At 47.8% G+C, this 27853-nt stretch overlaps 1 protein-coding gene across 1 annotated transcript; it reads right to left on the bottom strand.

The window, feature by feature from the left end:
- Positions 1-3161: 3161 nt before the first annotated feature.
- BSPH1 (binder of sperm protein homolog 1) lies at positions 3162-26996 on the bottom strand. Its single transcript, XM_090259095.1, has 7 exons — positions 26972-26996; positions 24372-24503; positions 23632-23773; positions 21829-21887; positions 6382-6522; positions 5799-5946; positions 3162-3311 (listed from the first exon to the last, which is right to left on the bottom strand). The coding sequence occupies exons 1-7, from the start codon at positions 26994-26996 to the stop codon at positions 3305-3307; spliced, it is 654 nt and encodes a 217-aa protein (XP_090115221.1). The 3' UTR covers positions 3162-3304.
- Between the last annotated feature and the right edge of the window lie 857 nt (positions 26997-27853).

Below are 27853 nucleotides of genomic sequence, written 5' to 3'. Positions count from 1 at the left end.
CCGGCCTCTGTAACTGTAAGAGAATAAATTTCTGTTGAGTTAGGCCACCGCGTTTGTGGCGATTTATTATAGCAGCCTTGGAAACTGATACGGCGCTCCTTGATCCATGCTACATGGCTCCTTCCAGAGCTCCGGGTGTCTCCCTGGTCCTCTAATGCCCATCTATTCCGTCGTGCAAAGCCAAAGCTAACACCACGCAGGGGCTCACATAACTCAGGTGGAGGTCTGGCATTCTGGGCTGTTTAAGGTGTCGGGAAGGAAGGATAACTTCCAGAAACAGTAAGTTCTCAGTGCAGAATTCGGAACTTCTATTCTGTATGATCCCCTAACCACACATACAAAAGGAACACACGGCTCACCTAAAGATAAAAGGGCTTTCAAAGTGAGCGGCAACAAGCATTTATTTGAGATCAAAGAAAAGGAAGAATAGCTATTTGGAAAGCCAGAAACCCCCAAAATGTTGTGACCAGGAGACAAAAGGCAATGGGGCATTTATGAGCAGGGGGACGGGAACCATTATATCAACGGCAGATGCATTTCTCTTGGTGCAGACCAGCTAACGTAGGGATGTTAATTCCAAACAATGTTTTTAACTTTCAGTCCAGCAGTCGCAATATCTGCTTTCTTGTTATCTTTGCCAACAACTGTTCGCTTTAGGTTCAGTTCTAGGCCATTTTGTCCAGTTTTAACATCCAAAGGTTTGAGGCATAAGACATTCAGGGTAGTCTCACTGGTTCCATTTTAAAGATTGTATTTATTTTAACTTTTAGAGAGAAGGGAAGGGAGGGAGAAAGAGAGGGACAGAAACACTAATGTGTGGGAGAAATATCAATTGGCTGGCTCTTCCAGGTCCCCAACTGGAAACCTGGCCCCGCAACCCAGGCACGTGCCTTGACTGGGAGTCGAACCGCCAACCTTTTGGTCCTCAGGCTGGCACTCAATCCACTGAGCCACACCAGCCAGGGCTCTGCTCTGTTTATATTGATTTTTACAACACAAAACTGTTGAATCTGAAAAGAATCCAGATATTTTTGTTTAGTTTCTACTCCAATAGCCTGGTCCCAGAATCTGCAGGCATTGCAGATATTCCTAATGGAAAGGCTGAGTGAGTGCAGATATCGGGGCAGGGAGGGAGTGGAACAGAGACAAGGCCCGAGGCCATTCTTTGCCCCCAGGACACCTGTAATGAGCCATTAAGTGGCACTTGCAAATAGAGCCCCATCTCTGGTTTGAACAGAATGTCCAAGCCCCTGAGAGCTAGAACGAAGTCTCAAACTCCGCTCCCTACCTCCTGACATTTAAGGCCATTCATTACAGCTCTCATCAGGACACAGTGCTCCACAGATGTCTGAGACCCAAAAGGATATTTTGTTATTGTTCCACCAGACTTACAGCGGTCCCCTCTGTAGCACTGAGGAGCAGCTATGCGACTCTTTTGGGAATCGAGGAGCCCTGCTCTGTCACAAGGATGTTCCCACAATCCTCTGCGGCCTGCCACTGCCACCCCTTGTGCTCCCACCCCTTCCTGCTCCTTCTCAGTCCTGATGGAGTCCCTGGTGCGGTCAGTGGGACCTGCCTCCCTTAGTTTGTCCTGCTGCGTACCCCGGCTGCTCATTCAGTGCCCTGGGTGCGGTGAGAGAGGAAGAGGCCTCTCTTACACGCGCTGCCCAGCTGGGGAAGCCACAGGGCTCACTCACACGCTCTCACTTCCCCCGCGTGGAGAAGTCACCAGCCTCAGATGGTCTCTCTTGGCCCTCTGCTGTGCCGCCTGGGGACAGCAGTGACGCAGATAGAGTCCCACGGGTCCTCTTACCCTCTCTAACTTGTATTTTTTTAATCCTCACCCGAGGAAGTGCTTATTGATTTCAGAGAGAGGGGAAGGGAGGGAGAGAAACATCAATTGTGATGGAGAATCACCGATCGGTTGTCTCTCATACACACCCCAACTGGGGACCGAACTCACAACCTAAGCATGTGCCCTGACCGGGAATCGAACCTGAGGCCTTTCGGGTTATGGGACGATGCTCCTCCAAGTGAGCCACACTGGCCAGGGCACCAAACTTGTGTGTGTGTGTGTGTGTGTGTGTTCCAGTGGTGTGCTGAAACTTCCCTGTTGGACCCCTGGGCTCCCCCAAAGGCTTTCTTGTCTGGGGGTGACTGCCTCACTCACTGTTCTCCAGGGACCCCTGGACCAAGGCCAAGAGGGGCTGGAGGAAGTTCATGGGCCACTACGAAGTCCACAGCCACGACCCCGGTCTCATGTCCGTTACCCAACACACAGGTGGGCAAGACTCCTTCCAGGTCCTTTGGCAGGTGGTGCTGGGGACAGAATGGCAGTTAAGTGGGCCCACTGCTGAGTCCTCGGGGGTCTGGAGCTGTCTCCAGATCTTTAGTCAGGACCACGGTGGCCGAGTCAGCGCATGGGTGTGAGCCTGTCTTCTCACAGCGGCTCTCCTCGCCCTTGGGAACGGGGCTTCTCGGATGTAACTTACAGATTGAACAGCAAAAGGGGAGCATATGCAGGACAGGTCAGCCCGCAGCAAGGCTGCCAGGGGCTGGGAGGGCTGGGGGCGGGGGAGTGACTGCTTCGTGGCACGTTTGGGGTGATGACGAAACAGCTTTCGATCTAGACAGAGGGGGTGTTTGCACAACATTTGGGCTGGGCTAAATGCCACTGAACTGTTATTTTTTTAAAAGACTTTATTTATTTATTTTTAGAGAGAGGGGAAGGGAGGGAGAAAGAGAGGGAGAGAAACATCAATGTGTGGTTGCCTCTACATGGCCCCAACCGGGATCCAGCGCATAACCCAGGCTCGTGCCCTGACTGGGAATCGAACCGGTGACCCTGTGGTTCGCAGACCAGCACTCAATCCACTGAGCCACACCAGCCGGGGCTGAGTTGTTATTTTTTAAAGTGGTTAATTCTAGGTTATGAATTTTACCTCAAAAAATCAAAGGCATACCTTGTACTTTAATTAAAAGTTTTAAGAATTAGAGGGGACTCCTACAGGCCCTTGAATTGGTCCAGGAGTTTCCTCTTCTCTCTAACCCCTTCCCTGGAGAGAGGCATCAATGGGTGGTTGCCTCTTGCGCACCCCCAGCTGGGGACCTGGCCCACAACCCAGGCACGTGCCCTAACTGGGAATAAAACTCTGGTTTACTGGCTGGTGCTCAATCCACTGAGCCACACCAGCCAGGGTGAAGTCACATCTTTATTGGTCAGAATGATCAGGGAAAGGATATATTTTGAGAGGCAGCTGATGAATCCTATAACTTCTGCCCCTTCACAAACACCAAGACGTGTCTAGAGACTGTGGAAGAAAAACAGGTAAGGGTCAGTATCAGATAAGCCTGTCCCTGGTGGGAGATCTGGTCTACCCCCGAGAACCAGACATGAGTATGTGGAACAGCGGAGGGGCAGACAGGCGTTAGAGATCAGTGGCCTGGGGAGGATGGAAATATTTCTCTCTCCCTCTCAAAGGCAACATGCCACTATGGATTATATTAATACTTGATTTTTTTAAATGCATTATTTTAACATAATCTTTGTAGTCTGTTACTGGAGCAAATTTATTAAGTTAATAATTTTCAGTGTTAAAGAAGTTGTTAAAAATGGGTAGTCTCATATGTGGACTGAGGCTAATTTAGAAAAACTTAAAATCTAACACACACATGCTTACCATGGACATATCCATGGACCCAGTGATTTCACTCAGATAATCTAATAATAAGACAAAAACACCCTCACAGTTACTCAGAAGTCAATGTGGAAGGTACCCATTTGGTCACAGTCACATCAAAATATTAAAAACCATCGAATTATGCTTTAATAGGGGAATAGTATATTAATATATTGGAATTCGGTGAAAGCATGAAGAAAGGTGAGATAAGTTTCCACATTCATGTGGAGAATTCTCCATAATGAAGATCAAGGCACAGGACAGCCCTGGCTGGTGTGGCTCAGTGGGTTGAGCAGCGTTCCGCAAACCGAAAGGTCGCTGGTTCGATTCCCAGTCAGGGCACAGGCCTGAGTTGTGAGCCAGGTCCCCAGCTGCGGGCATGTGAGAGGCAACCGATCAATGTATCTCTCACACAGCGATGTTTTCCTCTCTTTCTCCCTTCTTTCCCAGCTCTCTAAAAATAAATAAATAAAATCTTTTTTTTAAAAAAGCTGTAGGTGATCTACAGGCAATTGAAGGGCATGTGTGGAAGCCACAGACCCTTCCTGGTGTCTGACCGAGCAGCACCTCTGCAGACCAGGGCTTAACTATTGGCCACAGAAGGTTCAGGTCAAACAAAGACAGGCGTCGGGGGAAATAGAATTTCTTGCCGGTACAGAACAGCACAGTTGCTGTGTCTGGGTCCCCAGTAGGGCTGACACTTTCCTGGAAGCCTGACAAGAAAGGTTACAAGGCGGGGAGGGGAACAACAGTCACTCAGCCCAGATCAGGATGCAATGTCCCACATGGGTCTTACTCCGTGTGTCGCTGCTGCTGCAGACGATGGCCCCACAGGCACCTCTAAATGAGTGGTTGTAGGAGTTTTGATGAAAGGCATAGGTAGAGCCATGGGGGTGGGGTGCTGGGAAGTGAACCCTGACTTTAGCCACCACCAAATCTGGGCTGAGCTGGGCTGGGGGCTTCGCCTCTGCCTGGCTGATTGGCTGAGATGCTCAAGTTCTCGATGTCCGGCCCCACATCCACAAAATGGCAATTTTGATGGGGAAGTTCACAACAGAGTGTCCCACAGGGGCTCATTTATTTATTTCTTTTTTTGAATATTTTATTTATTTATTTTTAGAGGTGGGGGAAAGGGAGGGAGAAAGAGAGGCAGAGAAACATCCATGTGCGAGAGATATATCACTGTGTGGTTACCTCTCACACCTCACCAATTGGGGACCTGGCCCACAACCCAGCTTGCACCCTGACTGGGAATCGAACCAGCAACCCTTTGGTTCTCAGGATGGCACTCAATCCACTGAGCCAACACCAGCCAGGGCATAGGGGCTCCTTTGATGGAACTGGTTAGTAAGTGGTCTCTGCACCAAGTTTCTTTAAGATGATGAAATTTGACACTGGGTTTGGGTAGAGCCTAGCCTCTTAAGGCTTATTTTCCTCATTTCTCTGTGGGCATGATGACATCTACAGTCACTTCCTGGGATCATCACGCAGGTTAAACGAGAGACGATTTGTACTTATAAAGCCCTTACTATAATTCAAGTATAGAGATGGGTGAACTCCAAAGTCTCCTGACCATGCTTTTTTCCCTTACCACTTCTTTTCTTTCAAAGGAAACTAAACTCACTTCTTCATCTGCGCGGGTCAAGGACAGATCATTCAAGCCAGTGGCAGGCAAACCAGAGCCCAGAGGCTGAATCCAACCCACCCACCGTCTTTTTTTCATGGCCTGTGAGCTGATGGTTTTCTCATACATCAACGGTTGACAGAAACAAAAATCAGAACAGAAGAAATATTTCACGATACCTGAAAATTATGAGATTTCAAATTTCAGGGTCTACAAACATAGTTCTATTGGAACACAGTCACGTTCGTTTGTGGGGCCTTTTTAAAAAAGTTGCCGTGGCTGCTTTTATGCCACAAGGCAGAGTTGAGTATGTGAAAGACCAAATGACCTTTGAAGCCCCAAATACTCACTATCGGGCCCTTTAAAGGCAACATTTGCTGACCCTGGATCTAAGCCATCACCAGGTAACGTAGACCCCAACTTCCCTTTCCATCAATCCAGAGGGTCCCCCACTTTAAGAGGTCTATAAGACCATCCTTCCTCAGCCAACTTACTTGTGAGGAGAGCACTGCTTCCATTTCCCATCTTTATCGTAATTCGCGGTCAATGAACACCAACTACGATTCAAAACGTAGCTCTCCTTGGTGCAACTGTCAAAGTGTTTTCCTCTGAAGATGAAAGGGAAGGCGCACTCGGGGGGATCTGCAGGGAGACGGGAGCGGAAGGAGAAGCATGAAGGGGAAAGTCTCGTGGCTGACGACTGAGAAGCTGACAGCTTGTGCTTTTTATTTTTTAAAGACTTTTTTTTCTTTAGAGAGAGGGGAAGAGAGGGAGAGAAATGTCAATGTGTGGTTGCTTCTCACGCGCCCCCAACTGGGGACCTGGCTTGTAACTCAGGCCTCTGGCCTGACCAGGAATCGAACCAGCGACCCTCTTGTTTGCAGGCCGGCACTCAATCCACGGAGCCACACCAGCCAGGGCAGTGCGTGTCTTTCCGACTACACCGAACTATTATCCAGGTGGTTAAAACGTGATTCAGACTCAGGTTTACCCAACCCCCAAATCATGTAGCCCGCTGCTGTCAATTGCTTCTTGACGCGCGGCACCCGGGAGAAGCCCGTCACAGGGGACGCTCACCGTGCGCCGTGCAGTACCGCCACCTGCCTCGGAATTTCTGGTCCAGGGAACACCAGGTGTAGTCGCTGCGGACGGAGGTGCAGCTGTAGTGGGCCACGTCCCCGTACAGAAATGGGAAGACACAGGGAGTGTCAACAAACTCTGCAAAAGAGTACACATGCAGAATGGGAGCAAGCTTGCAAAGGGAATTGGTGTTCCTGGTCTTTTTTTAAAAAATCCTCACTCAAGGACTTTTTTTTTTGCTTTGCTTTTAGAGTGAGAGGAAGAGGGGAGAGAGAGAAGGGGAGACAGAGAGAGGAACACTGATGTGAGAGAGAGACATGGTTGGTTGCCTCTCATACATGCCTTGACTGAGGATTGAATCCCCAACCTGACCAGGAATCAGATGCAAGGTCGTTCAGCCCGTGGGGTGGCTGAGCTGCCTCGGCCCGGGCGCATTGGCCTTCAAACCTCCCCTGCGATTATCGATTATCAGCAACAGGCTTGCACACCTGCTGTCCCCAAATCCACACGTGACCGGTCCCACTAACTGCCTCCTCTGTGCGTGGCACAAAATCTAAGTGAACCTCAGAGGAAGCCGTTTCATCCCAGAGCTGGGAGCTGGCGGGGGGAGCCGGCTTCCTTTCCATGTAAACCCTCGAGAGACCAGACACCCAACCTCCTAACCTGAAATTCTGGTCTTTCTTATAGTCCCCCTTCTCCCTCTCTCCTAGAAAATGCACCTCAGCCTCCTGAAGGTCGCCTCTGAGCGTCTCTCACAGTTACTTGCCTCCCTCCACGCTGCTTGTGGCCACCTAGCATCCGGCCTTGACTGCGGCCCTAAGGTTTCTGGGTGCTTCCAGCCTTCTGTCCCATCACTCTTTACTTGCAGAGAGAATGTTCTCTCTCTTTCTTTTCTTTCTTTCTTTTTTTTCTTTCTTTCTTCCTTCCTTCCTTTCTTTCTTTTTTTTCCTTTCTTTCTTTTTTCCTTTCTCTTTCTTTCTTTCTTTCTTTTTCTTTCTTTTATTCATTTCTTTCTTTCTTTCCTTTCTTTCCTTTCTTTCTTTCTTTCTTTCTTTCTTTCTTTCTTTCTTTCTTTCTTTCTTTCTTTCTTTCTTTCTTTCTTTCTTTCTCTCTCTTTCCCTCCCTCCTTCCCTCCCTCACTTTCTCCCTCTCTTCCTTCCTTCCTTCCTTTTTCCTCACCCAAAAATATGTTTTTAAAAAATTGCTCTTAGAGAGGAATGGAGAGAGAAACACACAGAAAGATATCCATGTGAGAGAGAAACATCTTTTGGTTGCCTCCCACATGCACCCTGACGGGGGATCAAACCCACAACCTGGGCATGTACCCTAACTGGGAATCGAAACTGTGACCCTTCCATCCATGAGGTGATGCTCCAAACAGCTGAGCCACCCAGCCAGGGCACAATGGTCTTTTGTAAATACTAGCCCGACCTATGGCTCTTGGGACAAGAAGTAGCATTGAAATGGCTATGACACCCTGCTCAATCCGGTTCCCCAAAACCCCTGCAGCTGCGCTGCGGATTGCCTCTCCTTGTATTCTCTCTGCTCAGGCCTCCAAGTGCATCCTGAGCAAGCGGCCATATGCTGGCCTTGAGGATTTACAGGTGAGATGTAGCTTCTCTGCTGGCGGGACACCTTCCCCCAGCCCCCACCTGTTCAGCTGCTCTTCCATTTGGCCTGCATGTGACTCTTCATGAAACTCCCTTGAACTCCCAGACTATGCTAGATCCACTTGCTAGATCCACTTGTACTGAACTTCCTTACCAGTTCCCTTTTCTTCCATTTATTTAACATGTAATGATCTATTCAGAATTTTTCTCATTTGTCAGAAATGACCACAGGTGTCCTGTTCAAAGCGAAACTCACATTATCAACAGGTAAGAACTGGCACATAAATCGAAACATAATAAACATTGGTTGGTTCTTCATGAGCCTGAAATAATTTTGACACAAGATTCATTTATTATTATTATTTAGCAATGTTTACTACTTATCAAATACATTTATCTACATTTATTATTTAATAGTAATTATATCATTATTTTAAACAATTCTATTACAACTTTTATTAGTTTATTATTTAACTATGTTGTTATACTATTTCTCGTTTCATATTTAAAATTAGTTATTTAACAACTTTTGTCAGCATTAGTTATTACCATGTTCATTATTAATTAACGATTACTTATTTATATAAGAAGCCGTTCTGTAGCTTACTCTGTGCTGTGACCTACTGTGCACAATTTACAAGCACAAACACACATCTGATGATGTCCTTACACCCATCCAGTGACCTGGGTACTGTCATTAGGCTCCTCCTCAGGCCAGCTCTGGTCCCCAGCACGCGTTCCCTATCCACAGAGAAACCCCGCCGACCGCTGCTCTGGAAACAGCTTCCTTCTGACCCCAAAAGCAAGCGAGCTGATGAACAGCATCTCCCCACAATCTACTCTAGACGAAGCTGGCCTGACTCCAAACAAGTAATTGCTGATTGAAATGACTCGAAGAACCAATCAACGTATTTGTGACCAAAGTTCCCCTTTCACTGGCTTGACCCCCCCCCATAAGATGTTCCCACATCTTCATTTCCCTCTTAAAACTCCCAGCTTGGTGAGAGGTTAAAACTGAGCAGGAGCTGTCTACAGGCGCACGTGGTTAGTCTTCCAAGAACAGACGCTGAGGCACAGGTATCTACGGGGCCCACATGAGCTCCATGACTAACCTTCTAACTTAAAAAGCAGACACTAGCCCTGGCTGGTGTGGCTCAGTGGATTGAGTACTGGCCTGTGAACCAAAGGGTCGCCGGTTCAATTCCCAGTCATGGCACAGGCCTGGGTTGCGGGCCAGGTCCCCAGTTGGGGGTGTGTGAGAGACAACCACACATTGATGTTTCTCTCTCTCTCTTTCTCCCTCCCTTCCCTGCCCTCTAAAAGTAAATAAATAAAATCTTAAAAAAACAAACAACAACAACAAAAAAAAACCACCAAGGCCACATGTATCTGAAATGTCCAGAAGAGACCAATCTGAAGAAAGAGATAGCACACTAGTGATCACGTGGGGATAGGGGTGATGGCAAATGAACCCAAGGGATCTTCTTGGGGTGGTGAAAACGTTCTAGAATTGGATCGAGGTGATGTTTACAGCACTCTGACAATTTATTAAAAATCGTCAAATGGTACGTTTGCATTTTATGGGATGTAGGTTATACATTTTATGGGATGTAGGTTATACCTCTATATAGAAGGCTGTCAAAGTAACAATCAGACAAACAGCAAGAGCCCCAGCCCCAGATACTGATATTAGAACCATAGAAGAAGAGAGTTCTTTCCTGGACGGGCAGGGGAGGAAATCTGGGGGGCAGGGTGCTGACTGGAATCGATCTTGAAATACAGGATTCGGCTGCCAGGACCAGGGAGGGCCTTTCGTGCCAGAAGAAAAGTGAAGGAAAGAGTAAAACAGCAGGAAAGTACAAGGAACTTTCAGGAATATGATATAGTCTCATGGGTGGGGGCTAACATTTGAAATGCTAACAAATAAAGCAATATGTTCCCACCTGGAATCGGAGGTTGATGACGGGCAATAAATTCTGAAAGAGGAAAAAAAATAATGGGTAAATTAAGACCACCTCCAAAAATACTCCATTCCTAGACTAATGGCTGTTAAAAGTGCCTTGAAGCTCATGTAGCCAACCGCTCTTGTGTTGCGGAAGAACTCTGGCTATCACATTTTGGACGACTTACAATTCCCTCTAATTGGTGATGGGGGCGGGGATCGCCCATCTACCCTAGACACAGCTCATTAATTCAGTATGAGCTCCGGCGCTTCCAAAGGTCTTTCTTTGAGTAAGTTAGAGAAAACCCAGTGTCACACAACTTCCTCCCGGTGGTTGAGATCCCACAAGTCTGCAAGTTAGAGGGACCATCCTAGCTTTTACCCGCATGTCAGCATTTCGGGAAAACAACACATTTGTTCCGTGTGGGAGCACCAGATACTCCCAGCGGCCTTGGTGACTCTGTTCTGTTTGGCTTCCTAGAAAATGTGCTCTTTTTCCATCCCCGAGTCTGTTTCAGGGAGTGTGTGTCTTGGTAACGTCACCGCCCTACAGCCAGGTTGGAGCCAATTAGAGACTAGGAAGGAAACATGAAGACCTATCATCTAATACCATTAGCTCATCTTTTAATTTTTTAAAAATATTGTATTTATTTCTAGACAGAGGGGAAGGGGGGCAGAAAGAGGGAGAGAAACATCCATGTGCAAGAGAAACATCAGTTAGTTGCCTCTCACACGCCCCCAACTGGGGACCTGGCCCACAACCCAGGCATGTGCCGTGACTGGGAATCGAACTGGCGACTTTCAGGTTTGCAGGCCGATGCTCAGTCTACTGAGCCACACCAGCCAGGGCCCATTAGCTGATCTTTAATTGGCTATTCCTCTGTTCCAGTCATTGTCCTCAGTTGACCTTCACCTCAGCACCATAAAGGAGAGTTTATAATTTAGAATTCTCTTCTTCCATCCCTCAAAGGTTCACAGGTGAGAGGTCACAGGCAGTCGAGAGCAACTGAAGTGATGTGACCCCGGACCGGAGGGAACTGGGTTTGTGCTCTAAGAAGTCTGACTTCTGAGATTAATTGGAAGACAACATTTATTTACCTTGGAGCTGTCACTTACCTGTGCATGGGCCTTCACGCACGCACTTCACTTTCTTGATCATTGATATAACGTTGTTAATTTAGAGTTTGTGTCAGACTAACTGGGAGCTACTTTTTGGTGGGGATGGCATCCGCGTCAGCGGGTAGTGGGCCCTGCTCTTGAGAAAGTAGCTAACAAGATGTCAACATTTATACAAATTTTCTAGTCCTGGCTGGGTAGCTCAGCTGGTTAGAGCATCATCCCAATACGCCAAGGCTGTGGGTTCGATCCGCAGTCAGGGCACATACAAGAATCAACCAATGAATGCATCAATAAGTGGAAAAACAAATCTTTCTCTCTCAAAATCAATAAATCAAAAAAAAAAAAAAAAAGGAATAAGTAATTCAGGTCCTCTGGCTCCAGAAACAACTGAACCTCTAAAAGAACCCTGCCTTGGGTTGGGGGCAGGGGAGCTGTTTCTGACCCCAGAACTCTTGCACACCCTGCGGTTCGGGTCATTTTAGGATAAACCCGCGGGCGCTCACGCTGCGTTCTGAACGCCAGCAGCCTCTGGGTGGCCTTTCTGCTCTGAGCAGTCCCCGCAGCGAGTCTTTGAAACGCTCCATCTCTACCCTCTTTCATCCCCAGAGCCTTCTCCTCGTTTTACAGATGACCGAGCAGAGAGGCGCTGGCCCTGAAACGCTCTCTGCTGTCGGCAGGGTCAGCCAGGGGTGCAGGCCGGACTCCCGGGACCTCTGCTGCCGCCAGGGAACGGACTATTTTTTTTTCAGACCTGGGGGCCATTTCCTTTTCTGATATCGCTGACCATGGCCAGATCCTCACAGATCCTCTCCTTGCACGCTGCGTGGTTACCACATCTCACCTCTGGCCCAACAGGGCGACTTTTATCATTTGATTCTCCCCCCACACCTGCAGCTAATGGTGATGAAGGAACGCCATCCCCAACACTGATCACCGAGGGTTTGCAGTGTGTCCCACGTGGTCTGACACAGCGAATGCAAAAGGCAGCAACCCCAGCCCCACCCCCGCGCCCCCACCATCTGAAAGCCAGCCTGGCCCTCCCGGCTGCTGGGGTAAACCGTCCCCCAGGATCCCGACCTGGACAGGCCGGCTCGGGGGACCTGAAGAGACAGGACAAAGCTAGTCCACTTCAGGGCTTTGCCTGAACTCACTCAAACACAAGGTCACCGAGTCGAGTCGCGAGTGGCCAAACGCCTCCCCCACCCCCTTGGCTGAAACGAGTGACAGCTGCTTCCTCGCTGTTGACAATGACGCCTTCTCCCGGTCCGGCTTCTCTGTAGAGAGCCATGGAGATACCCAGGCCCGGGGTCGCCCCCGCTTTCTGACGACACCCATGGTTGAGAGAACCCGTCTTCCTTAACTTGATCTCCCCCAAATCTCCCAACCAGAGCCCAGGCCCTAGAACTGGTTCTAATGCCATCTTGCTCAGAACCCCGGGGTGCCCCGTGGTACCCCAGGGCGGGTGCCATGCTGACTCCCGTGAGTGAGAAACCCAACCCGCACACATGCCGCGTGCTCCTGGTGGGCACGGGCTGCGGGGCAGGGACGTCCCCGGCGCTTTGCCTACCTTTTCTGCTTTAATCCTCACAATGACTCTGAGAGACAGAGATCACTTTCTCTCTGTTGAATTTACTTGTTCTCCAGGGAGGCAAGTCACACCGCTCAAGCTTCAAAGAAGTTGTAAAAGGAAAATCATAAAAGTCGTCCCAGCCATCCCCGCCCCCCCCACCCTGTCACCGCCCGCAGATAACAGGTGTTGTCATTCCTGTGAGATCTACAGAGACAATTTATGAATATTCAAGGAAATGTTTTTTTAAATTGATTTTAGAGAGAGAAAGAAAGGGAGAGGGAGGGGGAGAGGAAAGGAGGGAGAGAGAGAGATAGTAAGAGACATCGATTTGTTGTTCCACTTATTTATGCACTCATTGGTTGCTTCTTGTATGTGCCCTGACTGGGAATTGAACCTGCAACCTTGACGCATTGGGAGGACACTCCAACCAACTGAGCCAGCTGGCCAGGGCTGATCCATTCCTTTTTTACACAAAGGATAGCCTAGGCTCTATTTTTTTTTATTTTTTTCCAAAATTTTTATTTATTCACCTTTAGAGAGAGGGAAAGGGAGGGAGAAAGAGAGGGAGAGAAACATCAATGCATGGTTACCTCTCCTGCGCCCCCACTGGGGACCTGGCCCACAGCCCAGGCGTGTACCCTGACTGGGAATCAAACTGGCGACCCTTTGGTTCACAGGCTGGCGCTCAACCCACTGAGCCACACCAGCCAGGGCCATATTGTTTATTTCGACCCTTGAGCCCTTAACAAAAGATCTTGGAAAACTTTCCCAAACAGTATCTAATAAGCTCGCTCTTCCTTTTTTTTTTTTTTTTTTAAGAGAGAGAGGGAGAGATACATCAATTGATTGCCTCTCGCACACTCCCAACTGGGTACCCAGCCAACAATCCAGGCCCACATGTGCCTGTCTGGGATTTGAACCAGTGACCTTTCAGTTCACAGGCCAGCACTCAATCCATTGAGCCACACCAGCCAGAGCTCCTTTTCTTTTTAAACTGTGGTAAGGGCACTTAACATGAGATGCGTCCTCTTAGGAAATTAAGTGCTCAGCGCAGTATTGCTGACTCCGGGCACTGTGTGTTGCACAGCAGGTCTCTGGAACTTACTTACTCATCTTGCGTGACTGGAACTTGGTGTTCCTCAAACAACCCCAGCTTCCCTTCTCCCGGCCCCTGGCAACTACCGTTCTACCCTATGTGTTTGAGTTTGACTATTTGAGATACTTTATGTGAGTGGAATCATGCCATATTCCTCCTTCTGTGACTGGTCAGTTTCACTTGCCATGATGTTCCCTGGGATTCCAAAGCTTCCTCTCCCTGAACAGCTGTAACCATGCTATAGATAAGAAGGCCGAGGCCCAAAGAGAGGCAAAGGTACCTACAGTCACCCAACCAGCGAGAGAAAGAGCAAGGATTTGAATCAGGACTCTCCAAATCCTCTGCTCTGCATCGACAAGTGTGCTGTACTTAAAATTGATATTAGGGACGGCCCTGGCTGGTGTGGCTCAGGGGATTGAGCACCGGCCTGTGAACCAAAGGGTCGCTGGTTGGATTCCCAGTCAGGGCACACGCCTGGGTTGGGGGCCAGGTCCCCATTTGGGGGTGTGTGAAGAGGCAACCACATGTTGATGTTTCTCTCCCTCCCTTCCCCTCTCTCTCTAAAAATAAGTAAATACAATCTTAAAAAAAAAAAAATAAAAGATATTAGGGACAATGGCTAGAATCTGTTTCCTGCCCTTCTTGCCTCAAACCACTGCTTTCTAGCGCTCCCCTCCCTCCTGCGTCTCCCCCTTCCCCCTCCCCTCGCCTCTCACCTGCTTTCAGCCTGTACAGACAGAGAACCAGGGACACCCAGCCGGCCAGCTTTCGTGTGGCCTCCATTTACCTGCAGGTGGCCTGAGCTGCAGCAAGGGCTGCCTCTGACTTTATGGTCCCTGATTCCTGTCCCTCCCACTCCGCCTGCGGCACAGCACACAGACTTACGCCAGAGCACTCTCTCCCGTGCCTGCCCAAATTGGAAGCATTCAGAGAGCGTGGCCGCTGGACCGGCTCCATCCCTGCAAACTTGTGAGAAATGCAAATACTTAGGCCCCACTGCAGACCTGCGGGGAATTGGGGGAAGAGACCCAGCCAGGCCTCAGGTGGTAACAAGCCCTCCAGACGAGCCCAATGTTTGCTGAAGTCTGAGAACCGGCTCTGGCTTAATACTTTCACATCCATTGCATTTCATGAACTCCCTTGGTTAAGTTGCTTTTTTTTAATTTTTAAAAGATTTTAGTTATTAATTTTTAGAGAGTGGGGAATGGAGGGAGAAAGAGAGGGAGAGAAAATGGTTGCCTCTCACGGGCCCGCAATGGGAGACCCGGCTGCAACCCGGGCATGTACCCTGACCAGGAACCGAACCAGTGACCTTTTGGTTCTCAGGCCTCCATCAGGTGGTCTGATGTCCAGGCTCCTTGTTCTGCTCACCCTGTGTCATGGAGGTCTTACAGGCGGCCGACCTTCTGGGGAAGCCGGTCTCTTCAGAGTCACAGGTTTAACCCTCACCCTCTGCTGGTCTCCCAGACAGAACTTACCTTATTTCTGGTGCTGCCTGGCTGACTGACTCTGGAAAGTTACTTTTGTTTTCTAAGCCTGCAGCCAAATCTCTAAACTGTCTGGGTTACAAATGGATGTCAAAGCATGGATCTGAGAGCTCAGCAAATTTTATTTTTTCTTTCTTTCTTTCTTTCCTTCCTTCCTTCTTTTTTCTTCTATTTATTTATTTTTAGTTAATTCCAGTTAATTATTTTCTATCACGCCATAAGAACCAGGCGACCACTATCCCTATCCAGGATACAGACAAACAAAATCAGTGGGAATGTGAGACCAATTTCTCACACCTCTTACGTACTAAGCCAGCGTGTGTGGCTGCTCCTTGGGCTTTTGTGGTTTAGTAGGGGAGAGAGTGCATCTTTGATTTCTCTCTCTTTGGGTGAGTCTTACACAATGTTCTTAGTTCTAATGGTAACTTCTCCTGAAAACAATGGGAAGTTAGGCTCCCACATATTGGTGGCGTACGGAGGTGGTGCTGAGCATGTGCCCTGCTGGTGAGGCTCGCTCTAGAGACTCACCCACCTCACACCCTAGAGGCACGGCCAGGACACTCTGAGCAGGACCCAGGACACGCTGCCCCCTGGAACGGTCGACATGGACATCAGAGAGAACACATTAGTGCTTTCTTGCTCGGCTGAATAGTCATTAAGTCTCAAGGCAGTCAACCAACTGGGACGAAATCTTTTTCAGAACTGAAGTTGGCATCTCGCCAGGGGTGCTGCGGAGGGCTGGGTAAAGATGAAAGGAAAAACCTACCGAAGTTATAAGCCTCCCGAGTGGCAGAGCTGGCCTCAGACTCTTGTACTTCCCTATGGACAGCGCTAACCGGGGGGCACCAGCAGGGAGAGGGCTCTGTGGGGCTCAGTTTCACCTTCTGCAAAAGCAGAAAGAGGGATAGCCCTGGATTTGGATTCAGAATGCCAACTTGCCATGCCAGCTCTGGAACCAGTGGGAAATACATGAGCGTCGATATCAAATAGACTAACTTTCAAATCCTTGATCTGCTACTGATTAGCTGGAAGTGCTAGCTGAATAACCGGCCCGCTATCTTTTACGGGGGGTGTCTAACATCTAGAGGCACACCATGAGGTGAACAGCAGGCATTCAACCTTCACTGGTATTTGTTGCTTTTAAGAGTTGAATGATGGTAGATAAGATAGACAAATTAGCCCTGGCTGGTGTGGCTCGGTGGATTGAGCACCAGCCTGCGAACCAAAGGGCCACTGGTTCGATTCCCAGTCAGGGCACATGCCTGGGTTGCGGGCCAGGTCCCCAGTTGGGGGAGCACGAGAGGCAACCACACATTGCTGTTTCTTTCCCTCTCTTTCTCCCTCCCTTCCCCTCTCTCTAAATAAATAAAATCTTAAAAAGAGAGAGAGAGAGAGAGAAATCTTCCTGAAACCCAGTGGATGCATCTGTGAGGGCTGTCATAACAAAATGCCATGGACTGTGTGGCTTAAACATCGTGCATTAATTTCTCTCAGTTCTGGAGGCTAGACATCCACGATCAAGGTGTCACAAAATTTCCGGTGAAGGCTCTCTTCCTGGCTTGTAGGCAGCCACCTTCTTGCGGTGGTCGCACCTGGCCTTTTCTCTGTGCCCACATGGAGAGAGTTAACCTCTGGTGTCTCTTTGGAGGGGAGGTGTTATGGTGTTAATATATGAACTTGGGGGGAACACAATCTAATCCGTAACACCCTGATTCATCTGTGCAAAATGAGATTGTTGGTCTCAGCCTTGTTCACGTGTTTAGATGTCAGATCAGGCATGAACTGAGAGTCAACATAAAAAGCCAAGGTGTCTCAATAGTTGAAAAAGTTAAACCACATGCACATGTAGGCCATGAGTTCTTAATTTTAATCTATAGCTCACGGACTTCAGCGTTGGGGAGAGAACTGGAGACACGGACATTCCTTGGCACACGGAGAAGTCACGAAGAGAGAGTGGGTGAGCCTTTGGTTAAGGGTCAGTGATTCTCCAGTTTGAATTTTCTTTAAAAAGGTTTTATTTATTCATTTATTTATTTATTAGAGAGAGGGGGAGGGAGGGTGAAAAAGGGGGAGAAGAGCATCGATGGTACGCACCACGACTGGGGTTAGGGTTAGGGGACTGAACCCACAACCGAGGCATGTGCCTTGACTGGGAATTGAACCCGCGGCCTTTCACTTTGAGGAACAATGAACTGAGCCACGTGGGTCATGGCTGGGTTTAAATTTAATGCCTTCCTTTTTCTCACTCTGAGACTCTAGGCAACTGACTTAACCTCTTTCAATCTTTTCTTTTTCTCATCCAGAAACCTGGGGGGGGGGGTCACAATACTCCTTATTTTCCCCACCAAACCCGCTCATCCTGCTGCCCCTTTTCAGTAAATGACACAGCCATCCCCTGGGTGCATGGGTCACCCTGGAGTCAGCCGTGGGTCCTCTCTCCCACCTGACACCCAGCCCGCCAGCCAATCCTACAGACTCTGCAATGAAAGTATATCCTGAATCCAGCGGCTTCTGATGTTTGCCAGTCTCTCTACCCCAATCACCTCATCCTTCCCGTGTACCACCACCACAGCTGCCTCACCAGCCCCCCTTCCTCTTTGCCTCCCCTCCATTCTCTCCCCCCGGTAGTTAGAGAGAGAGAGAGCGTTGCTGCTATGATGAGAATCCCAGGGAGCCAAAGCCCCTACTCGATCTGACCTCTAATGTTCCCCATCCCTCACTCAACCCAAGCACCACAGCCCCTCCCCCAGCTATGCCTTGACCTCCCCAAACACAATGTGTCCCAAGATGTGTGTGTGTCTGTCTGCCAGCAGCTCTATTCCTTGGGGCAGGACTCCCCTCCTCGCTTTGTTTCAGTTCTCTGTGCTTCCATGTGTCGTCTGCTCAGGAAAAAAAAAAAAAAAAATACCCTTTTTTTCTTTCCTTTCCTTTTTTTTAAGAGTTTATTTTATTTATTTTTAGAGAGATGGAAAGGGAGGGAGAAAGAGAGGGGGAGAAACATCAATATGTGGTTGCCTCTTGCGCACCCCCAACTGGGGACCTGGCTCGTAATCCAGGCATGTGCCCTGACTGGGAATCGAACCGGCGACCCTTTGGTTCGCAGGCCGGTGCTCAATCCACTGAGCCACACCAACCAGGGAAGAAAGACCCTTCTTAGTCTCTCTCCGTAAAGTCAGAATTCCCACAATCCTCTCTGCCTGGTACCCTGACTTAGTATTTCACAAGGCAGTGCGATTTCTACCGACCAAATCCCCCCCATTCACACCCCTGTCCAAATCCATATCCATAGCTACAAATGTGTGTGTTTATTTGCCTACTGTCCTTCTCCCCGACTACATGGCGGACTCTGGAGGTGAGGACTTTCTCCAGGTTAGTACTTATCTCTGGTTACAGAAAACAGTGCCTGACGAATAGTAGCGATCAGTAGTCACAGTGAATGAACAGGCCCGGCCTCCCTCGTGGGCGTGGTGTGAGGGTTTATGAGATGGTGTGGGCCAGCAGCCAGGCCAAACATGGCACAAGATAAACAATCTTTTTTAAAAAAAATTAAGTCTTCTACTTCAGCTTTGTGTCTCCCAGAATTATCCACATAAATTGACATTCAAAGCAATGCATCCATATTCCTTTGCAAGTGTGGCTTCCTGCCTCTTTCTGAGAGGAACCCCTTACCTCTGGACCCGGGAATTCCTTCTGTGTTTCTCGTGGGAACATGGATTTGTTGAATCCAAGTCCTGCTCTCCAGCAGTTCCCTCTTAATGAAGGCCTCTGAGGTTTTTCTTTGTCCTTGTGGCAGGAAGAATTCTGAGATGGTCCCCGATTCCTGTCCCCCTTTTTGTGTGACCTCCTCCCCTCAAGTGTAGGAGGAACCTGTGACTGTGACAGGGGAACCACCCTTGAGACAGTTTAGGTCACAGAGCACAGCAGACTGAGGAAGGGAGACTATTGCGGGTGGGTCTGACCGTATCAGGCGAGCCCTTACAGGGACTGAGCCATTCCTCGCAGGAGAAGGACGCGAAGTGAGAGAGATTCTCCATTGCTGGCTTTGAAGAGCGGGGGGTGGGGGGGGACCTGAGACCAGCCTATGCGTGCTGAGAGCAACACCCAGGCAAGAAAATGGAGCTATCAGTCCTATGACCACAAATAACTGAGCTCTGGCCATGCCCTGAATAAACCCAGAAGGGATTTCTCCCTCAGTCGCGTCTACAGATGGGGACACAGCCAGATGACGTCTTGCTTGTAAAACCCACAGGCAGAAACTGGTAGAGCCGCAAGGAGAAATTGACAAATGCACAATAATCATTGGCGATCTCAACACCCGTCTCTCACTACTTGATAGAACAAGTAGACAGTTAGGATATTAAGGCCTTAAAAAATGCTATCAACCAGCTTGACCCAGCTGACATTTATAGAACATTCCACCCAGCAACGGCAGAAGAGACATTCTTCTCCAGTGCACGTAAAACATTTCCCCGGATAAACCATTGCTGAGGCCATAAAGCACGTCTCAATGCATTTAAAAGGATTCAGTCTATACGAAGTACATTCTCTGGTGACAAAGGAATTAAATTAGAAATCAAAACCAGAGAGGCAATGAGCTATTGAGCCATGAAAAGATATGGGAGAACCTTAAGTACATGTTGATAAGTGAAAAAAAATTAAAAAGTCTGAAAATGCTATGTAAGTCACCCCTCTCATTTGTGGGTTCCACATAGGCTGATTCAACCAACTGCAGGTCAAAAATATTCAAAACAAAATAAAATAAAACAAAACAAAATAAAATGTCACATTGTTGCCTATGGTGGTTGATGGTGGCATCTTTCCTGAACATGTATAGACTTTTTTCCTTGAAATTATTCCCTGAGTACAACTATTGGCATAGCATTTCCATTGTGTTAGGTGTCACAAGCAACCTAGAGATGACTTAAAGTATACGGGGGGATTGCCTAGGTTATATGCCAACACGACACCATTTTATGTAAGACGAGTATCTGCAGATTTTGGTAAGGGATCCTGGAACGGAACTTCCATGGAGACCCCGGGATGATTGTACCGCGCGATTTAAACTGTATGACGTTCTAGGAAAGGCAAAGCTATGGCTACCATCTCTGCCAGCAGAGGCATTCTGCCCTAACTGGGAAAAGCCTGAAAAGGAGTCCCGGCGGGCCAGAGATGGGCTGCGTGGTTGGGGGCACTCTGAAGTACATGGATGGGAAGTGGCTCCCTTGGAAAGCATCACCTCTGTAGGAGAAAAGGGCGAAATGAAGGGAAAGGTTTCCTTTGGAGGCTGGTTGCCGAGGAGAAAAAGAAGGGAGACACTGTAGGATATTTCAAAGTAAAATAAAACAAACCTTCCCACCCTAACGCACGCTCCTTCCCAACAAAATGCCATCCTGGAAATAAACTGCTCTTCACCAACTGGGCAGCAGAGGGCGCGCTTGAGCTACGACTGTTACAAACTTCTTCAAAACCATCCATCCCGGCTAAGAAATTCACAGGCTCGCTCAGAGCAACGAAAAATTCAGTTCCTATGTTCAGCTTTCATACTGTGAATAAATTTCCTTTTAGCAGTCTCCTTAGTGCCACGTTTGGTGCCGGTTTTTTTCTTCTTTTTGTCGCCGATTTGTGCTGTTTAAATTGCCCACACATGTGGTGCTGAAGTACATGCTGGGATCCGCGAGCACAAGGAGGCTGTGATGTGTCTCATGGAGAAAATCCCTACGTCACAGACGCTGCATTCGGGCACCAGTTATAGTGCGTTGGCTGTGAGTTCAGTGTTAATGAATCAACAGTATGCATATGTATTTTTTTTTCTTTTTATTAATTCCAGATAGAGGGGGAGGGAGAGAGGAAGGGGTAGAGAAACATCCCTGTGAGAGGGAAGGATGAATTGGTTGCCTCCTGCACGTGTCCCGACTGGGAACCCTGACTGGGAATTGAACCTGTGACCTTCAGGTTTGCAGGACAATGCCCAGTCAGCTGAGCCACTCCGGACAGGGCAACAACAGATGTGAAATAGGTGTCAGAAACACACGTAAAATCGGGTTATGTATTGATCAGTTAATACAAATGTGAGAATAATGCTTGCAGCAACCTAACCCTGGATTGCCCCTACCAGCGACGGTTCCATATTCACTGATTCAGTGTTCACAGCGACTTTATAGAACATTAACTACCACAAGTAATAAGGATCACATGTATTATTTTACATTCACAAAGAGGCACAAGATGTCTCTTATCCTTATTTTCTACAGGAGGAAACTGAGGCTTAGAGAGGTCAGGGAAATTATCCATCATAAGTGACACAGCTGAATTAAAACCATATCTCTCTGGCCCTGCCCGGGTGGCTCAGTTGGTTGGAGTGTCATCCCTTAAACCAAAAGGTTGCGGGTTCAATTCCTGGTCAGGGCTCATACCTAGGTTGTGGGTTTGATCTCCGGTCGGGGTGTGCACGGGAGGCAACCGATCAATGTTTCTCTCTTCCTCTCTCTCCCTCCCTCTCTCTAAAATCAATAAACATATTCTTAGTGAGGATAAAAAAAAGAAAATAAACATTTGGTTCTTGACAAGTGCTGGTCAGGAAAAGAGACTCTGCTCCCTGCAGTGACTCAGGGCTCCAGGACCTTCCATGTCAGGGGCCTTCGCTCTCATGATTTTAGAATCTTCCATCTTCCACATCCAGCTGGTAGACGCGGTAAGGGGACAGGGCAGAGACTTACACAGAGGTTCCAGGGGTCAGGTCTGAAGCAGCTTACATCACCTCCACTCCACTCCACGGCCTCCAGAACCCACCTGAACTGCCTCTCTGTGTGGCATTTGCTCCCAGATGGGAGTAATGGAGTCAGGTTCCTGAACATGGCGTTTAGAAATCCCAAGTGCTGGGATTCGGAGCCATTCACTCCACAGAGTTGTCAGAGAAGACCAGGAACAGGGACAGTCAGTGCAGAGAAAGAATGGGCTGGGAACAGTAAGGTCAAGACAGCCCATTTTTGCTTTGGGGTTCCCAGAGAGAACCCACATTATGTTAATATTTGTGCAAGATAGCAGAAAATGAGGCTGTCAAACCCCAAGAAACTGTATCAGTAGGCAACAACTCCCCGTTCTCCCCTCCTCCCAGCCACTGGCAACCTCTAACCCACCGTCTGTCTCTAAGAATTTTCCTGTGCAAATAGAATTAAACAATATGTGGTCTTTTGTGTCTGGCTTATTTCACTTAGTGTAATGATTTCAGGGTTCATCCCTGTGGCAGAATGTATCAACTTCATTGCTTTTTTTTAATTGGTTTTTTAATTTTATTTTTATTTTTAGAGAGAGCAAGAGAGGATGGGGGAGACAGAGAGACAGACAGATACCGGTTGCCCCCTGTACGTGCTCCTCCTGGAGACCGAACCCACAATCTAGGTATGTGCCCTGACAGGAAAGCAAACCTGCCCGCTTTCTATGTATGGGATGATGCTCCAATCAACTGAGCACCCAACCAGGGCTCAACTTCATTGCTTTTTAATGCGGAATAATATTGCATTGTGCTCTGGCTGGTGGGGCTCAGTGGATTGAGCACCAGCGTGTGAACCAAATGGTCGCTGGTTCGATTCCCAGTCAGGGCACATGCCTGGGTTGCAGGTTCGGTCCCCGGTTGGGGTGCAGCCAATCAATGTTTCTCTTTCACATGGATGTTTCTCTCTCTCTCTTTCTCCCTCCCTTCCCCTCCCTTTAAAAATAAATGCACAAATAAAATCTTATTTAAAAGATTAATAATAACGCACATAGCAAGGCTTCTCTTGTAATTGTTCACTAAACCATAATTATGAAGGCACAAAACTTGCTTCTTTCCTGAGTGGTTCCAGAAAATTATGACCCACCCCAAGGTAACCTGCCAGGCACCCGGCTCCCCAGTGGCCTCCTCCCCCCGTTCACGTGGTGAGTGTCTGAGCCACGCTGTCCCCCCTCGAACACTTGACCACGGCAACGTCTGTATTCCTACCTCAGGCCCCACCTCAGTTATCACTTATCGTTCTCTGTTTTACAAATATTTCTTAATCAGGATACTGCACTTTATAACAAACTTTATTTTCTGGAGTTTTAGGGTCACACCGACAGTGAGACCCATACACCCGCTGACCCCACACATAAGCACAGTCTCGCCCATGGTCAGTACCCCCCACCGGCCTGGGACATTTATTATAATCAATGACATGGACACCTCGTTATTGCCCGCAGTCCATACACTGTGTTTGAAGGGACTAATTTTACGCGGCTAGCAAGTAGAAGCGCTGAGGCCAGAAATCCCACAGGCATACCCAAACCCAAGGGCTTTATGGCCAGAGCACCTTCAAATCCTGTCTCCTGCATTCCCAATAAAAACTGTGGATCCTTTCCCAGAAGAATGATTCAACTTCTTCACTCTCACCCCCAATAGATCTCATCACGTATCACAATATTTCCAAACCTTTTCCTTGTTATAATTCTGAGTCAGTGAACACCATCTTTTCCCAAATATGTCCGAATCATCAGTGCACTCCCAGTAGATCAAGCGTTTGTACCAGAAGGGAAACACACATTTTGCCATGTCTATGGAAAAGAAAGAAGTGATCAGAATAAGAAATCTTTCTTTAAAAAAAAAAAAAAAGATTTCATTTATTTACTTTTAGAGAGAGGGGAAGGGAGGGACAGAGAGAGGGAGAGAAACATCAATGTGGGAGAGATACATTGATCAGTTGCCTCTCCCACGCCCCCAACCGGGGACCTGGCCCACAGCCCAGGAACGAGCCCTGACTGGGAATCGAACCGGTGACCCTTTGGTTTGCAGGCTGGTGCTCAATCCACTGAGCCACAGCAGCCAGGGTAAGAAGTCTTTCTTTTTTGTGCCTCCTCTTCGTCTCACACACACACACACTTTCCCACTCGGCTCTACCCCACTGAAAACACACGGCAATAGTACTGGTGGGGAATTGAGGTTCTGCTAAAGGATTTCTTTTCAAGGTAACGTGGTTGAGGCACTCGTAGCATATCTGTGGTGCGACGGACGTGGTGGTCACAGCTGCCCAGAGCTTATTTTCACCGTTTCCCTGACTGGGCATTCCCTTTGCAGACCCCGCGGAGGGCCCCTGCGCGCCCCGGCTCGGTGCCCCGCGTGACCGCCCCAGGTCGTCACGGGGAGGAGACTCACCGTCCTCAGAGCAGTACTTCCAATAGCCTTTGAAGGTCTGAGTTAAGGAGCACCACCTGTGCTTGGCCTTGAACTTGACGCAGTCATAGAAGATTCCTTTGTTATAGTGGAATGGGAAGAAGCACTTGCCATCTGGAGAAAAACAAACTCTCCCTCCATCTCTGGGACCGCTGGGGGAGCTGCTCCCAGGTCCCGTCCCTCCCAAGGGCAGCCGCTCTGGGAGCAGAGCCGCTGCCGGGGTTCCACTGAGCGCCGCTGAGTCGGGAGAGCGGAGCCGGTGGGTCGCTATCCGTAGAGGCTTGGTGCTTATGCGCCCACTCCTGCCCGCTTTCCCCCGGCCCGCGCAGCCTTGGCATTCTGCTTCGTGCCTGGCCCCCGTTCCAGAAAGCTACCCTCAGCTTAGAAACGTTGTTGTGGGCATTTATCTATTAAACAATTTTCCCCCGTATTTGTTTTCTTCACCCTCTTCCAGCATCACACACACCCACACACAGGCACATGAGCACACAGACACACACGCACACACATGTACATGCGCACACACCAGACCAACAAGCACAAAGCACACACGCACACAAGAACACACAGACAGCCATGCACATACATGTAGGCATGCACGCACAAACATGTAGGCATGCACGCACACATATGCACCCCAGGCCCACAGGTCCACAAACACACATGTGCGTGTGCACATGAATACACATGACTTGTATACACTTTTCTGCACATGCATGCACAGACACATCACACTTGCAATACGCATGAACATAGACACACACCAGAGACGGACATGCACACAGATACACCAGCACACAGACACGCAGGCACATGCACACACAAAGAGATACACACACAATGCACACAGACACACACGAGACACTCACTCACAAGGACACACAAAATGTATCTAGCCTGGTTTGTATCTTTCCACATTTTTTTTCATGCCCAGATGCACATCTCTATCTATCCGTCTATCTCTCTATACAGATAGGTATATATTTCCATCCACATACCATAGATTGATGATATAACATACATAACTATACATAACATACATATGTATACACACATACACAGACTTTTGTTCTGTCCCCAAATGAATCATACTTTATATCCATAACTTCAGTTTCTAACTTAACATATCCTGGAAATCCTTTTAAACACATCCTTTTAACTTTTGTGGCTCTCTCTCCCTTCGAATGCTGGGTCATATTCCGTGATCTGCATTTTGCCATAATTTATTCAATACTTCTCATAATCAGATTTTTTTCCATCTGTAAATATAGCTGAAGCAAACACTCGATGTATGTAAATCCTTCCGCATGGAAGCATTTGGTCCTCTCGACTAGACTCCCAGAAGCAAAGTTCTTGAGTGAAGGCATCTATGAATTTTTAATATTGACGGGAACCGCTTTCTCTAAGAACAATAGGAGTTCACCCTCCCGCTAATGCGCTCTTTTACCTGAATTTTCACCCGCATAAAACACTTACACACCTTTTAAATGTTACCTTCATAACAGATGATTCTTGTTCTGCTTGAAAATCTCTCCTGGACCTTAGCGGATACCTGCATTGCCTACATTTTCTTCTTAAATTAAGTGATTTTGCTTCTTTCGCATTTAAAATTTGATTAAAGAGGAACTTCGTTTTCCCTCTGCTGTAAGAGGGGAGTTCCACGTAATTTTCTTTCAAGTAGCTATTGAATAAAGGTAAATAAGCCACCTGTACATTTAAACATCCAGACATTTAAAACCATGATTAGGTTCTAGTACCACGTCCTGGGATCCATTCTATGTTTTCTCTCACGTCGATGGAAATTATTGGAGAAGTAAGTGAGATGGTGGTAAAATGAACAGGGTCAGCGGCCAGCACACGTCAGGAAATATTCCTTCTTACTATTTGACTCTTTGTTGGCCGATACCTTGCTACTTAATATACTATATTTGTGGTTGGTTTAAATAGCGCTTCTGCACTGCAGCACTGTTTTCGTTCATAATTGTCCTAATCAGCACCGGACACTTTTTCCTGTGAACGTTCACCTTCGGTATTCTCTGCTAGGTGGCAGAAATGAAAGCCTGGGACACGCAGCACCAGGGAAATTCAAGATGATGTCTGCCATTCTTCTGTATCTGTTTACATTGTACTTATACTACCTTTTGTGAAAGGAGAAAACAAGGATTTTCCCCCCCTTACTGTGGGGAATAGAGGCTTGTATATTATTTACGTGGCTCATATTTCTATTGGACAGTGTGCCATTATAGATGGACACAGGAACATACCTTCACTTGTTCTCTTTTTTTTAACTATTTATTTATTTATTTTTAGGGAGAAGGGAAAGAAGAAAGAGAGGGAGAGAAACATCACTGTGTGGTTGCCTCTCACTCGCGCCCCCAACTGGGGACCTGACGTGCAACCTAGTCATGTGCCCTGACTGGGAATCGAACCAGCGACACTTGGTTCACAGGCTAATGCTCAATCCCCTGAGCCACAGCAGCCAGGATTTCTTTTACTAACAAAAGAAAATGCACTGATTTCTTCATGTTTACAACATGAAAAGAGCATGTATTCTTGCAGTGAAAGGTTTATGATCCACTTACTTCTGTCTTCTGGGTGGTAAGGCATCGTTTCTGAAAAATAAAATTTGAAGCTGACATTTCTTTCACTTCTTATGTTTTCCAACCAAGAAGATGGCCTGATCTTCTATCCTTTAGAACTTGCTGTATGTTCTTCAACATAATTATTGTTTACTTCACGAAAGGCCTGCACGTTTCTGGCTGATTTAACTCCAAAAGGTTTTTATCATGGATGTGAAGTGGAATGTGTCACTCCTCATCAGTGTGTAGGAGGCTCTTACCAGCAGAGAGAAAAACTTGTTTTTTTAAAGATTTTATTTATTTATTTTCAGAGAGAAGGGGAAGAGGAGGAGAAAGACAGGGAGAGAAACATTGTTGTGAGAGAGAAACATCAATTGGCTGCCTCTCGCACGCCTCCAACCAGAGACCTGGACGGCAACCCAGGCATGTGCCCTGACTGGGAATCGAACTGGTGACATTTCGGTTCACAGGCTGGTGATCAATCCACTGATCCAAACCAGCCAGGGTGAGAAAAATTATGGACTGCATATGTTTGTCTTATATCCAGCCACATAGTCAAATTCTTTCATTAAAACTAGTTACTGCCCTGGCTGGGTGGCTAGGTTGGTTGGAGTGCCGTACATACACCAAAAGTTTGCAGGTTGTATTTTTGGTCAGGACACATACCTAGGTTTTGAGTTCAGTCCCCAGTTGGGGTGCGTATACGAGGCATAATCAATGTTTTCCTCTCTCTCTCTCTCTCTCTCAAATCAATAAACATATCCTCTGGTGAGGATTTTAAAAACACTAGTAATCTTTACTAGTGTTCCTAAGAATTTTTAAGTTTACAGTCATAAAATAATTTCATCTGTTACTTTCTGTACACTTATTGATTATTTCCTTTGC

This window comes from Furipterus horrens, unplaced genomic scaffold (genome assembly GCF_987537825.1).
Source record: "Furipterus horrens unplaced genomic scaffold, mFurHor1.1.pri manual_scaffold_13, whole genome shotgun sequence".
Taxonomy (NCBI): domain Eukaryota; kingdom Metazoa; phylum Chordata; class Mammalia; order Chiroptera; family Furipteridae; genus Furipterus; species Furipterus horrens.
Note: the sequence above shows the minus strand (reverse complement) of the source record. Positions and strands in the feature narration are given on the sequence as shown.

Coding starts and splice junctions, on each gene's coding strand:
- BSPH1 (XM_090259095.1), bottom strand. CDS start 26,996: ATGCCTTACCACCCAGAAGACAGAA. Junction 21,888..23,631: donor GTTTGGAAATATTGTGATAC/GTGATGAGATCT, acceptor CGCGTCTACCAG/CTGGATGTGGAAGATGGAAG. Junction 6,523..21,828: donor GAAGGCCCCTGACATGGAAG/GTCCTGGAGCCC, acceptor ACTCTTTTGCAG/AGTTTGTTGACACTCCCTGT.